Source organism: Pipistrellus hanaki (assembly GCF_964339955.1).
Source record: "Pipistrellus hanaki genome assembly, chromosome: 6".
NCBI lineage: Eukaryota > Metazoa > Chordata > Mammalia > Chiroptera > Vespertilionidae > Pipistrellus > Pipistrellus hanaki.
Window position 1 is genome coordinate 39,476,228 of NC_140508.1, and position 13,479 is coordinate 39,489,706.

Below are 13,479 nucleotides of genomic sequence, written 5' to 3' on the forward strand. Positions count from 1 at the left end.
TCCAATAAAACTTGTTTTAAAAAAAAACAGGTGTCTGGCTGGGTGTGGCCTCAGGACATATTTTGACAATCCCTATATCTGAATATTATTTAATTATTGAGACAATATGGCACTATTAACAAAAATAATTAATAACATGGAAAATTACAAGGCTTTAAAATATCTACAGTATTTTTAATTTTGTGAGATATGTTTGTATATGTGTCCGCACACCAAACTTTCAGCAGGATATATCTTTGAGTGCTACTAGCATCATAGTAAATTTTATTACCTACTTTGTGCTTATCTGTAGTTTCACATTTTCTATCATAACCACGTATTATTTCTTGTCACCAGGGAAGATGCCACTTTTATATACAATTAAAATTTTGAAGTGAGATAAGATTAAAATTTGAACTGGGATACTAAATCAAGTTTGCAAATTGAAAATCTACCAGGTCTTCAGTCACAATCAGAAAATTCCATTGATGCATGAATTCTGAATTCATGGTGAGTAACTGGAAAGGCCTCTCTGAGAGCTACGCCTGCTTGAAAATCTGCAGTGTAGCATGACTAATCAGCATTGGCTAAGAGAAGCAAGGTCAGCTTTGCAAAGACCATCTTCTTAAAAGGTGAGAGGATGTGAGTTATGTATGATAAATAAGACTGGTATCCGGCCTAGGTAGATGCCCATATACAATCAATGTTCACAAACCCAAGAATTATCATTCATGACAAATTGTATGTCATGCTTCACCCTCTACCCCCCTGTCTCAGAAGGGATTACTAGCCTGATTATGAATTCATCAATTTTTAAAATACATAATTCTATCACATTTGCACATATGCTTGAACAACATATTGTTTAATTCTGTGATTTTTTGTTATCTCAATTAACACTGTATCATGTTTAGTCTTCTGGGATTTACTTTTTTTGAGTAAATATTATGTTTTATGTTTCCAAAATTTAGTTGTGTTTAGGTTAAGGTTATACATTTTTACTGCTGTATATTCTTTTCTCTTTTCCCCCCCTACTTTATATTCTTTATGAAAATAGAGCACAACTGATTTATCTAGTCTCCTTTATGTCTATTAAAACGTTTCAAGTTTTTATTATTCAAACATTTCTACCCTGAGCATTTTTGTATATGTCTCTTGGGTATTACTCCTTGAACAGGATTATTAGGTTGTAAAGTATTTGTTTTAATTTCTTTTATAATTCTGGGATTAATCAGACTGTCAGTTTCTTTTGAATAAGATTTGATAAATTACATTTCCAAGTTTCCAAATCTATTGGCATAAGGTTATCCATAGCGCTCTCTTGTTATGTTTAACCTCTGCTTTATTTGCCATTGTGACTTTCTTGTTTTTATAATTTTATTGAGGCATAGTTGACATACAATTAACTGTGCATATTTAAAGTGTCTCATTTTGGTGTGGGGCAGCCATAGGAATATACTTCTCATAACTTCTGCTATAAGAGCAATTCACAAACACACTGACTGCTGTGCTCTGAACTCCATCACTGCACCTGGGCCCAGGCCACACTTCCCACAGGCTATGCCTACCAGTGACCAGGTGTCAGGGAATTCAGGTAGGCACATGCTTGCACTGCTCTCTAGTCTCAGATCTTCCTGTTCTCCATCCTGCTTTCCTTACATTCCTGCCTCCTACACCTGGGTCAGTTCTGCACTGTGGTCTGGAGGCTCTCTCCATCTCCTCTGTCTCCTTTCTCCATTTGCTTCACAGCTTTCTCCCTGCTGTGCTCCATAGGTATGTACTTTTCCTGTAAGAAAATCCTGCCTAGAGTGTTCCATAGAGAGAATCTTACTTTAATTTTTTATCATTTCTTTCTTTCCCTCTTGGCCTCTGAGCCTCAGCTTTACCAGCACACCTTGTTATGAGCCAATCTACCTTGCTACTGGCTACCTTATGTCACCTCTGGAATCTGACCACCCAGACCACTAGGTATGAGAAGCCCCTTCTTGCTCTTGAAGGCAACCAGCTGTTGGTGGGTGCTGGACTGTCATGCTGTGTCCTGGCTGTTAGAGGCTTTGATCCAGAGCCTTCAGCGTCTACCTACCTGCCCTCCCTCTCTTTACCTGTGTTAGTATCTGCATTTACTCTGCTAACAAATCTTACTGGAGTTAACGTTCTAGATTCTGGTCCCGTCTGCCTATTGCCAACCAAACTTGAACTATACACTTGGGGTAGGGAAAGTAATCAGGGTGGAATTCTCAAGCCCTATCTCCTGGCTCAGCACCACATCCATAGTGTCAAAACGTAGCAAATACAGCACCTTCTGGCTTTCAGAGTTCACTCTCTTATAGAAAATATTATTGTATACATAAAATTTGATTACACACATATATTGGTATCTTTTCTCTACATTTAAATTATAAGCTCCTTAAAGGCAAAGGTGTACGTAACACAGTCCTTTAAATAAAACAGCTGCTCAGAGGTCTCTGCTAATTGAATTTAATTAGTTAAAGAGATTAACGTCTGAACTTGTTTTCTTTAGTGTTATTTCTTAGCTTAGTGTCCATTCCATTCTTCCCACAAATATTTGCTGAGGGCTTACTATGTGCCGAGCAATCCTCTAGGCCAGTGTTTCCCAAACTTTTGACATATGTGTACCCCTTGTATAATTTTCATAATGCTGAGTACCCCTCGTACTCATGGGAGCATAGAATTAGGCGCAGCTAAGCACGGTGCAGTGCATAACCCCACCAAATTCCGGTGCAATGCGAACCCCCACCAAACTCTTCCTGTACCTCTGGGGGTACGCGTACCACACTTTGGGAAACATTGCTTCTTGATCAAACTATTACTCTCTCAAAGTAAATAGAGCAGACTACTTCGCAGAGATTATGGTGTGGTGGGGGAATTATTCCATAACTGAATTAGGAAAATCTAAATGTTATATGGAAAAAAGGTGATATAGAGGGAATAGTGGGGCAAATAAAGGAGAAGGATGAAGGGAGGTGTTAATATATATATATATATATATATATATATATATATATATATATATATATATATATATATATATAGAGAGAGAGAGAGAGAGAGAGAGAGAGAGAGAGAGAGAGAGAGAGTCTGGTGCCTTTTGCCTCCTAGAAAATAAGCTTCTGGAGTCCTCTAGTTTGTTTATTTTTGCTTATTTTATTTTGAGATTTATGGACAGAATATGCTAAACGTGGAGTTCTTAGGCCTTTAATAAACATTTTGCAAATATAAGAAAATATAAATCAAACTTTAAAAATTCCCTACTTCTTCATTCTTTCTCCCTATGCATTTTACATGTGTGTGTGTTGGGGGGGGGGGGCGGGGGGGAGAGGGACAAAATACATGGATGGCCCTCCATAAAGTGCAAATTAGCTTTCTTTCTAAAAGGCTTTCACATTCTCAAGGGCACATTTAAGTTAAGGGACAAGAGCACCCATCATCCGTTTTGGTTTCAATATCAGTGTCTGGAAACGTTAGCAGACCCTGTTTCCTACTCGCTTTCCCCAAACTCAAACCCACTGCAGCGATGCTTAACAAGCCCACCTTCCTGAAACCCTTGGTGACACCCCCCAGAAGGATCACAAGAAGTAGAGAGGCTCTTCTGAGCTGCCTTGGGTGCTAACCAGGGGCAGGCGCTAGGACCGCCCCGACGCCCACAGGCAGCCGCGCTTCACACAGCCAGTCAGCGGGACTGAGCCGCCTTCGCTGTTACACAAGAGAGCAGGCAGCAGCTGTAGCCGCTCAGCGTCCTTCCCCCTTCCGGTCGATTGGAAGGTATTTACTTGCTATTTACCATTCAGATTTTTGCACACCCAGCGTGTGCCTTGAGTGTGCACTTAATCTGGTGCTCTGAATGCTCTCCAGCACTTGTTGGGTTACTATGTCATCTTATGTTAATTTTCACAGCTGATGGAAGCAACAGTGCCATAGAGAAATGGGCTAGATATTTCCAGAGGCTGAAATCTGGAGGCATATGGAGGTGTAAGTACATCGGTCCCAAATCTCTAACGTGCTGGCTGTGTCACTTCTGTCTCCTGACCTTCTTCTTCCTCATTGAAAGAGCCAATGTGAGATGCCATTTGCATATTTCATTCATAAAGGAAAAGCACCAAGAGGGTGACAGAAGCCACTAAGGATGGGCCTGGAACTCCACTTCGGAGTGGCTGCGGTTGCCTCTGCCAGCCTGTGGGTCTGGGAGAGGAGAAGCTGGGCTGGCAGCAGAGTTTTGACGGGAAAGAGGTTTTGCTCAGGGTTGCAGACTGCCTGGTTGATTGCTGTCTGCTTTTCCGTTTCCAAAGCTCCAAGACTGTCCTTCTTAAGTCTTCGTATGCTTTATGTCTGCATTCCAAATACTGTGGTCATCAGTGTGGGCTGCCAGAAAGCTGTTAAGCCATTCTGTACCTCTCGGTGTAAAGCCATTGAAGAAAAATCTAGTTTGCTTTCCCTTGGCCGAACTATACTCAGTACTACAATTAGTAGGTTACACACGGAAACATTTGAAAAAAAATAATAATTCAAGATTCCCTTGCCTGCTCAGCAATTAATCTTCCTATGTGAGATAAGGGAGTAGTTTGCTATTAGAAAACCCAAATGAAGAAGACTGCATAGAAAACTGAACATTTTCTAAGAATTTTACTAATTAGCTCAAGATGCAACTTCATGTATCAAAAGGTCTTTGGAAACTTTAAAACCTTTTAAAACCACATTTTTAGGTTAGATTATTACCTTTAAAATTAGATCAAATTTGGGTATCTAATACCAAAATGTAATATGTAAACACATTTAAAAATGAATAAAATGTTGAGTCATATTAATGGTCAATTCATAGGAACGTTAAAGATAAACACTGCCATTAATTTATCTCAGGAAAGAAAATATCAAACTAAGACAAGGCATCAATATTGAGAATGTGACTTTAATGAAAAGTATTGTAAAATAACCTTCAAACTAATTTTAATGGTCCAAATATTATATAGTTTAATTACATTATATGTGATATAATGAATGACCCTAAATAGGGTCATTGACTTCAAATTGTTTAAGTATTAAACTTTTAAAAATATAACTATAGTTCTAAAACTCTTTTGTACAGAAAAAGAGTGACAGAGGAGATGAGGGAGGGATAATTGATTTATGGTTTTTAAATATTTTAAACATTCTCGTTGAATATTTACTATGTAAATATGCTACTTACATTTAAAAATATGTAACAAAAATTACAAATTATAATTAATTTGCAGCATCTTTAAAAGCAAATAAACATACGTATATAAATGTAACATGTGAAGACTGACGTAGAATGTATCTTAAGCCTGGAAAAAAATAAGTTTCAAAACAGAGGAAGTTAGGGAAATCAGACGGTAAGGCAAAAGTAACTTTACATTTACTGATAGTTGGCATAGCAATGTGCTACAACTCCATGAACTTTGAGTTAATAAAGATTTTCCCTCTGTCTTTAAATTTTTTCTCTCTCTATTCCAAGACTAGGAAGAGGACTCATTTCTTCAAATTAATACTTAGTTTTGGAAATATTTGCCCAACTTATGATTTGCAGCCTTAGACTTCAGCCTTATGCCATACTCATTATATGGGTCTCATCATCAATTATTTTAAAATAATTTCATTGTATGTTGAGTTGAAGATTCACTGAATTAAATGATGATGGGAGGAAAGTCTTGGAGAACATAGATCTTATTCAGAATTTGGCATTCTCCTCAGAATCTGAACTTTCTTCCTAAATTTAATTCCTAAAATTAAGTCCACTGGCTAGATCTAATTGTCTGAAAACAGGAGGAACCACGTACAGAAGTCTGGATTGCTGGCAAACAAGTGGGGCTTAAGCTGAAGGATAAAATGCAAAAGCTAAAACTGATTTGTTAAAGTGTGAGAGTAGTGATTATCTGGCGATTTTATCCCTGAAGATAATCCCTTTATCCTTGAAAGGCTTCCCTGCTCAGGAGATCTGGTGGGTATTTTTATTCCCTTGATTTAGTGGATAAGAAGAATAAGATAGATATTTCTAAAAGATTACTTTGAACAGACATATTTTTATTTAGAAGAGATTAAGCAAACCAGCCAATCTGGTTACACCGATTTCACCCTTCGCAAGTTTGTTTTCTCTAAAGGACATATTTTACATGAATAGGGTGCTTAGTAAGACGTTTTATGTAAGGTGTAAGCACATAAAAAGTTAGAAAGAAATAGGAAAAGCTAGCTTTTATATCCTTAAAGCACCCAGAAGGAGCTAATGTAAGTTCAAGAGCTGCCTCAGCCATGCTTTTTTTTGGCATTTGAGTATGCTTTTATTTTGGTTTTTGGAGGATCTATGCTTTAAGTAAAAAACAATGTCTTCCAGTCCAAGCTCCAGAAAATGTGGTAAGTCGGCTGGGGGTTCACTTCTCTGGAAACCACTTAGTGTTTTGTTAAAGATTTGTTTTTAAAGTGAAGAAATAACAAATAGTCCTTTTTAATTTGTCCTGAAAGATGATTACCATGCTAACATGAGTTTTTAAGAATGCGTTGGTCACATAAGCAAGCCACAATAAATGGAAATTATATGTAATTTGAGAATTTCTTTGAAATCTAATTATGATGTTTTCTTGTTAAATAAAGGACTTACATGGAAAGGAAAGAACTTATCTTGGTGGATGGTCATGTCCACATCAGTTACAGTTGTGTGAATCTGGAGGAGCAGGCTACTTTTTTGTTGTTGTTTTTCTTAGTTTGCAAAAGGGGTAAACTATGATTCATGCAGTTTGGGGAAAAAGGTTTTCTTGAAAGCAATTTCCAGAAATTGATTTTACTTGTAAAGAAATACGTTTGTGGGTGAAGCAGAAAGCTTTTAAATATATGAGATTGAGCCTTTGAGTATAAAAGGCCAATTAACAATATGAAACGTGTGCCATGCATTATTTATTAGCAGGTTTATCCAAAACGTTGTTTTCATTGTCCCTCCTGGTTCACACAACTATGAGTGATGTGGACACTGTCACTACTACTATACTTTCATTCCTTTTCACTTAATGCCTTTTATTTAAGAGGGACAAAGTTAAAAACTCTAAGGAAACTTAAATAAATATTAATCATGATTCAATAGATGTTTAATTTGCAAGTGAGCTATTCCCCAAATATAATGTAGTTACTGTAGTTTGTACCTTGGAATCAGTGTAAATTTTATGGACATAGCATTTAATGTTTTTGCATTATTTCTGTTTAATAGATATTACCGGATTCTTCACTGTATGTCAAGTATACACACAGTGTTAGACAATAAACAAGATACTTCTCACCACTCATGGTCTTTACCATTGTGCACAGGGAAATAGGCAACAAAGAACTATTATAAACCAAACACCCTGTTATTAGAATCATTTAAAATTATTATTTAATTTATTACAAATCAAACAAAACAGAATGTATTAAATAGGTACTAACTTAAAAATTAGAAGAGAGTGCAATGGCAAAGAATGACTTGGTGGTTCTTTGTGTGTGAAAAGATGACACATGAGAGATCTGAGCATAAGATGTAGCTAAGTAGTGAGAGGCAGTGTGTTGTGATGGAAAGAGAGCAACTTTGTGCTAACCTGCTGCAATTTAAATGCACTCTATTTAAGATTTCTAAGCCTTGAAATCTTGAGCATTTTATTCCTTTGACAAAATCTTATAGAATCTTGAGAATAATAAGCTTTATAGAGTTTTTTTGGGGGAAAAAGTTGAATGTCCATGATAATATCTTGAGTGTCCATAATCATAATGACTTATAAAATGTTGCAACTTATAAATTCACTTCATTAAATACCTAGTCAAAGAAACATCCATTGACCTATTTTATCTCTCCTGTGTCCCTTTTCATAAATACTTTGAGTCTATCAGACACTTGAGCGGAGGGCATTGTTCCTGAATCTTCTAAAGTCCGATTCTCAGTTAGGAGCTTTATTCGATGCAGTTGTGGTAGGCTTTTTGATCATCTGTTCAGAAACCACCAACATGGTGGTTGATGAGGTTTAATTAAGGTGCTGTTCCTCCCAAGGAAGGCTGGGCTGAGATGGTCATCTCTGAGGAGGTTAGGCACAGATCCCCTGGCAGGACTGTTTAGGGGGCTTGGCCTGTCAAACACAAGTTCCTGAGATATTCAGTGAGATGAACATGGGCCTTTATAGTGCACAGCACAGGGTTCAAGCTCAAGTTGAAGAAGCAAGTTCAATGATATTTGAAATGAGTCCCATCTAAACACTTCCAGAGTTTTGTCATCTCATCAGCATATAGCCATAAGATATATACTTGCACAAAGCAACCATGTATATTCTCTGTATTTAAAAAGTTATTTGTAAGTGAAAAATTGCTATGCAGTGATTTTTAAGTTTCTCCCCTACTGCTCTTGACAATACAGCTATGTAGAATGGCAAAATTGCTCAACCATATGTTCTGTTAGTCATTTCAAAGGAAAACATTAATCCTGGATTATCAGTTAGATATACTTAAAGCTCCTATAAGACAGAATCTATATATATAAAAACCAAATATGCTAAGAGTCTAACTGATTGGTCAATTGTTCAGTCAATTACTTGATCAGTCGCTATGATGTGCTCTGACCACCAGGGGGCAGATGCTTTGACCAGTAGTAAGTTAGCTTGCTGCTGGGGTGCAGCCCATTGGGACTGGGCAAGACAGGCTGGACACGCCTTGCAGCCTCCCATGTCCCTCCCTGTCCTCTAAAATATTTCTTCTAATTGATTTCCTTTCAATGTGCATGAATTTGTGCATCAGGCGTCTAGTCCAAAAGAAGAAACTAAACTACAATCAAAGAATGAAAGGCAGGGAATTGAAAAAAGGCATGCGTGTGGGAAATAATTCCCTGACAGGCCTAGATCTGGCAAAGTTTCTGACTTTGTAGAAGATGGAATCCTCCAGAGCAGTAGCCACAGACAGATTGGCAAACCTAGACTACAATTTATCTTTGTACAGGGCCAGGAAAAAGCAAAGGTCCTCACTGAGGGTGAACAACACAGTGGAGAGGGTCAGACCGGGAAGTACAATTCAAGTTCATGAGATTTTTGTGCTGCTAGTATTTATATCTTTCTGCAGCTATGTCATGTCCATCTCTGTGTCCGTGGAAATATAACTTGATCTACTTAAGTCTTGGTTTCTTTATTGCAATATACTGAATTTTAGTAATAAATGAATATCATTAACTGAGAAATAAGTGTAACACATGAATATCTAACAGGTAGATAATTACCAAATGAAAGTTGGAATATCAATAATCATAGTAGGCAAATGCATTTTTTCTGTCTATAAGTTTCTTATTTGTTTATTTTATTGTCTTAAGTTTTACATATGTCTCCTTTTCCCACAATTGCCCCCCTCCCACCCCCCGCAACCATTCCCACCTTGGGCAAACCCCACCACCCTAATGTCTGTGTCCATTGTTTATGCTAATATGCATACATACAAGTCCTTTGGTAGACAAATACATTTTAAAATAGAAAGCACAATTAAGATTTAAAAGGGCTGTTAGCCCTAGCTGGTTTGTGTCAGTGGATAGAGCATCAGCCTGTGCACTAAAGGGCCCACGTTTGATTCTAGTCAAGGGCACATGCCTGGGTTGTGGACTTGATCCCCAGTAGTGTAGGAGGCAACCAGTCAATGATTCTCTCTCATTATTGATGTTTCTATCTCTCTCTCCCTCTCCCTTTCTCTCTGAAATTAATAATATATATAACAAATAATTTATTTAAAAAAATAAAAAGGGTTGTTAAGTAATGATTAAATAAATGTAGAATTCAACAGAAGATATATCCATCCTGAAATTCTAAGTACCTACTAATAGAATCCAAAATAGTACTAACATTTATAAAACAAAAGAAAATTGACAATTCCACAATCATGGTTAGAAGTTTTACCAAATTCTTTAAAAACTGGCTAAAAATGAAAAAGGATACACAACTTGAACAATGCAATTTACAATCTCAGTGTAATGGACTTATATGAAAACTGCAACCAATAAAATTATTTTTTAAACATATATAAACATTCCTTTTATACATAAAAATTTATCACACAAGATATAAAGTATGTCTCAACAAATGTAAAAAATCAGAATCAGCCCAAGGGACTCGATCCCTTGTTGGGGATGTGCAGAAGGCAGTTGATCTATCTTTCTCTCTCATATATGTTTCTATCTCTCTATCCCTTTCTCTTATTCTTTTTCTAAAATAAGTAAAAATATATTTTTAAAAAATCAGTATCATAGTTAACATGATTGAATTAGAAGTTTATGTAGTTTCAAATTAGCCTTATGCAATATCAAATTTTCAGACTTGAAAATTTAGAAAATATTGTCTAGTCTTAAAATAGTTATTAAATCTAATTTGATAAAAACTTCACTTTTATTCGTGCATCTCATGGGATTATTTCTAACCAGGTTCAGGATACTGTGTTAGGGTTTAGGTAAAACAACCAGATTTCTGAACTCCATAACCTTAAAATTTTCTTATTCAACTACATTTTCATGATAACCAAATAAATAAAGTTGGTTTATAATAAATCTGTGATTCAGATTCTGAGGCCAAATTTTTACTGGGCCTACTTTGATAACTAGTAGGACCTATAAGTAAATCTCATTTTCAAGGTTAGAATTAACTCATAACTAGATTGAGAAATGGTCTATATTGTAATAACATATATTTCTTAATAGAGAAAATATTTCAATTACTGCATATAACAAATACCAACCAAATTCATTATTGATGGACTCTTAAAATGTGCATCATGAATATTATAGGTGTTATATTTTTATGTATATTGTTTTAATTATTATCTTACCTTGAACATCTTTTAAACTATTAGAGACCCAGTGAATGAATTCATGCATGGGTTGAATCTGGTTGGCCTTGCAGATTGGGCCAGGCAGGCTGGGGGGAGGGGCCCAGGTCAGTTGGCAGGCTGGCCCTGCCTCTTTGTTGAACTCTAGTCGAACTCTCGGTCGAGGGGACAATTTGCATATTACCCTTTTATTATATAGAATTTTTTAAAACCTTAGAATAAAAAACTCTTTTTTAAAATATATATTTTTTATTGGCTTCAGAGAGGAAGGGAGAGGGAGAGATAGAAACATCAATGTGAAAGAGAATTATTGATCAGCTGCCTCCTGCACTCCCTATACTGGGGATTGAGCCTGTAACCCAGGCAGGTGCCCTAACTGGGACTTGAACCATGACCTCCAGATTCATACTATAGGTTGACATTCAACCACTGAGCCATGCCAGCTAGACAGAATAAAGAACTCTTTATGATGTTTAACAGACCATTCCAATGCCCTTCTTTGTAACATTTTTAGTTATTTATAATTTTTCATTTGTCTAAAATCAAACTAGGTAAAAATTCCATTTCAGATTTATAGCAACTTTGCTCTCAGTCCAAACAGGGCAGGGAAACTTACTCTCTGAGCATGGTATGTGCTCACTGATAAAGAATGACCCCATGTTATGCCTTACAAGAACAAAACTCTACAAAAGATACAAATCGTGTATCATTCCATGTGTATGTCAACAGTTATCTAGCTGAAAAAGAAATGGCTCAATTAAATAACAATTTTGCTCCTGGCAAGGTGATTATTTAAATGATGGTTTTTCATTTTGAATGGATTCCTTTAGTTGTTGCTGCAATAAAAAGGCAGTACTTCCCAAGTCTGAGTTCTTTGCAGAATGTTCAGTTTTCTTTCCTTTAGTAACATTCTATTTCAATAATAAGTTTAATTTATTTAGACTTTTCTGATTTAGAATACTTAAAGTGAGTATGGAAGGGACTTTTGAAATCGTGGTCCCACATCCCCAGTTTAGAACTGAAGAGCCTGAGGTTCCAAGTGGTCATTACATGCAGGATGTGGAAGAAGAAATCATGCCGGATGATTTTCAACTTGACCTTATTGTATCAGCATAAAGTTTGTTGAACTACAATTTCAAAATGTAAAATCACAACTCTCAGGAAAATGAAAAATGGGCACGTGTAACAGATTTTCTTCAATTCATCCATGAATGAAGAACTTCAGTACAATGTAATGGCTAGTTTGAAAAACATTAAAAAAACTCAATATATATGGGCAATGTAAAAAACACTTAAGACTGTAAAGTTACAAAAAAAAGACTTAATCTTTGGGGTTACCTGTTTCATTGGACAAACATTATTTGCATTTGTGTAGGGCAACAGCTTATAAGGTAACAAGTTACTTCACTAAATCTGGGATTTTTAATAAATAGTAAGGTGACCTAAGTTCCTTCCCTTAGACAATCTTTGGGTGGCCTTTGTCCCATATGTTATTGAGAGTACTTTCTGCCCATCTTTTTACCTCATTTCCACGGAGAAGAATCAAGGGTTGACAGCTAAGTCTGTGTACCCTATCTAGTTCATCTCCTGCTTTGTAAATGAAGTCTTATTAGGACATGGGTTTGATCTGCGTATTTCCATAGGTTTACCAAAGGTGTTAATTGGCCAAGGCCTCCTGGAGTTTGCTCTGCAAATCTGGGGCCATACAATATTGAGCAACCGCTAAGGCCACAGAATTTACTTCTGTCTGAAAACTTTCGTAAGGAATCTTGAATTGGACTTTTAAAATTCTCTTTGGTGTGTCTTCTAGCCTAAGCACTGGGAAACCAATCCCCCAATGCTCTCTCCACTAGCTTTCTCATTAAGAAAATGAAAGCATTGTTTTCCTGAATTTCATTACTGTTTGTAAATTTTTAAAAATATATATATATATTTTATTGATTTTATTACAGAGAGGAAGAGAGAGGGATAGAGAGTTAGACACATCTATGAGAGAGAATCATCAATCAGCTGCCCCTTGCACACCACCTACTGGGGATGTGCCCGCAACCAAGGTACATGCCCTTGACCGGAATCGAATCCGGGACCTTTCAGTCCGCAGGCTGATGCTCTATTCACTGAACCAAACCGGTTTTGGCTGTTTGTAAATTTTTATCATTTACTCAACAAATAGCTGTTAAATGCCTATTATACAAACAAGACAGAAACAGTGTCTACCCATATGGAAGGGTACAGACTGGTAAGGAAGACAAAAATAAACAAATAACTAATGAATTACTAATGTAATTTTTATGACAAAGTACTATGAGAGCAGATGAGAGGAATACTTTCTTTTCTTTTCTTTTTCTTTCTTTCTTCCTTTCTTTTTTTTTTTTTTTTTTTTGAGGGGACTACTTTCCTAATCTGTTGGGATAAGCGCTGAGTATTTGGAAGGATATAATTGAGAAAGGCATCTCCAAGAAAGTGGTTTAGGTTAGGATCTGGAGGGTAATAAGGATTTTCTAGGTGAAGAGCAGTTGTGGAGGGAGTGAGGTGGGAAATTTCATAAAGGAAACATCATGTAGAAGGTCCTTGGCCAAAAAGGTACCATGAGCATTTAATTTTTTGATTGGATGATTCTTTAATAACTTGAAAGAACTGTTTTTAAACGTCACTTCCCCCTTTTTA

General features: G+C 36.4%; 1 protein-coding gene across 1 annotated transcript in view; it reads left to right on the forward strand.

The window, feature by feature from the left end:
* Positions 1–3,688: 3,688 nt before the first annotated feature.
* Positions 3,689–13,479, forward strand: part of RAB27B (RAB27B, member RAS oncogene family) — a 119,807-nt gene continuing 110,016 nt past the window's right edge. Inside the window, exons 1-2 of the mRNA XM_084887029.1 lie at positions 3,689–3,762; positions 3,895–3,969. Coding sequence (XP_084743155.1) covers positions 3,962–3,969 — 8 coding nt within the window. The 5' untranslated portion in view covers positions 3,689–3,762; positions 3,895–3,961. The remainder of the gene's footprint in view (positions 3,763–3,894; positions 3,970–13,479) is intronic.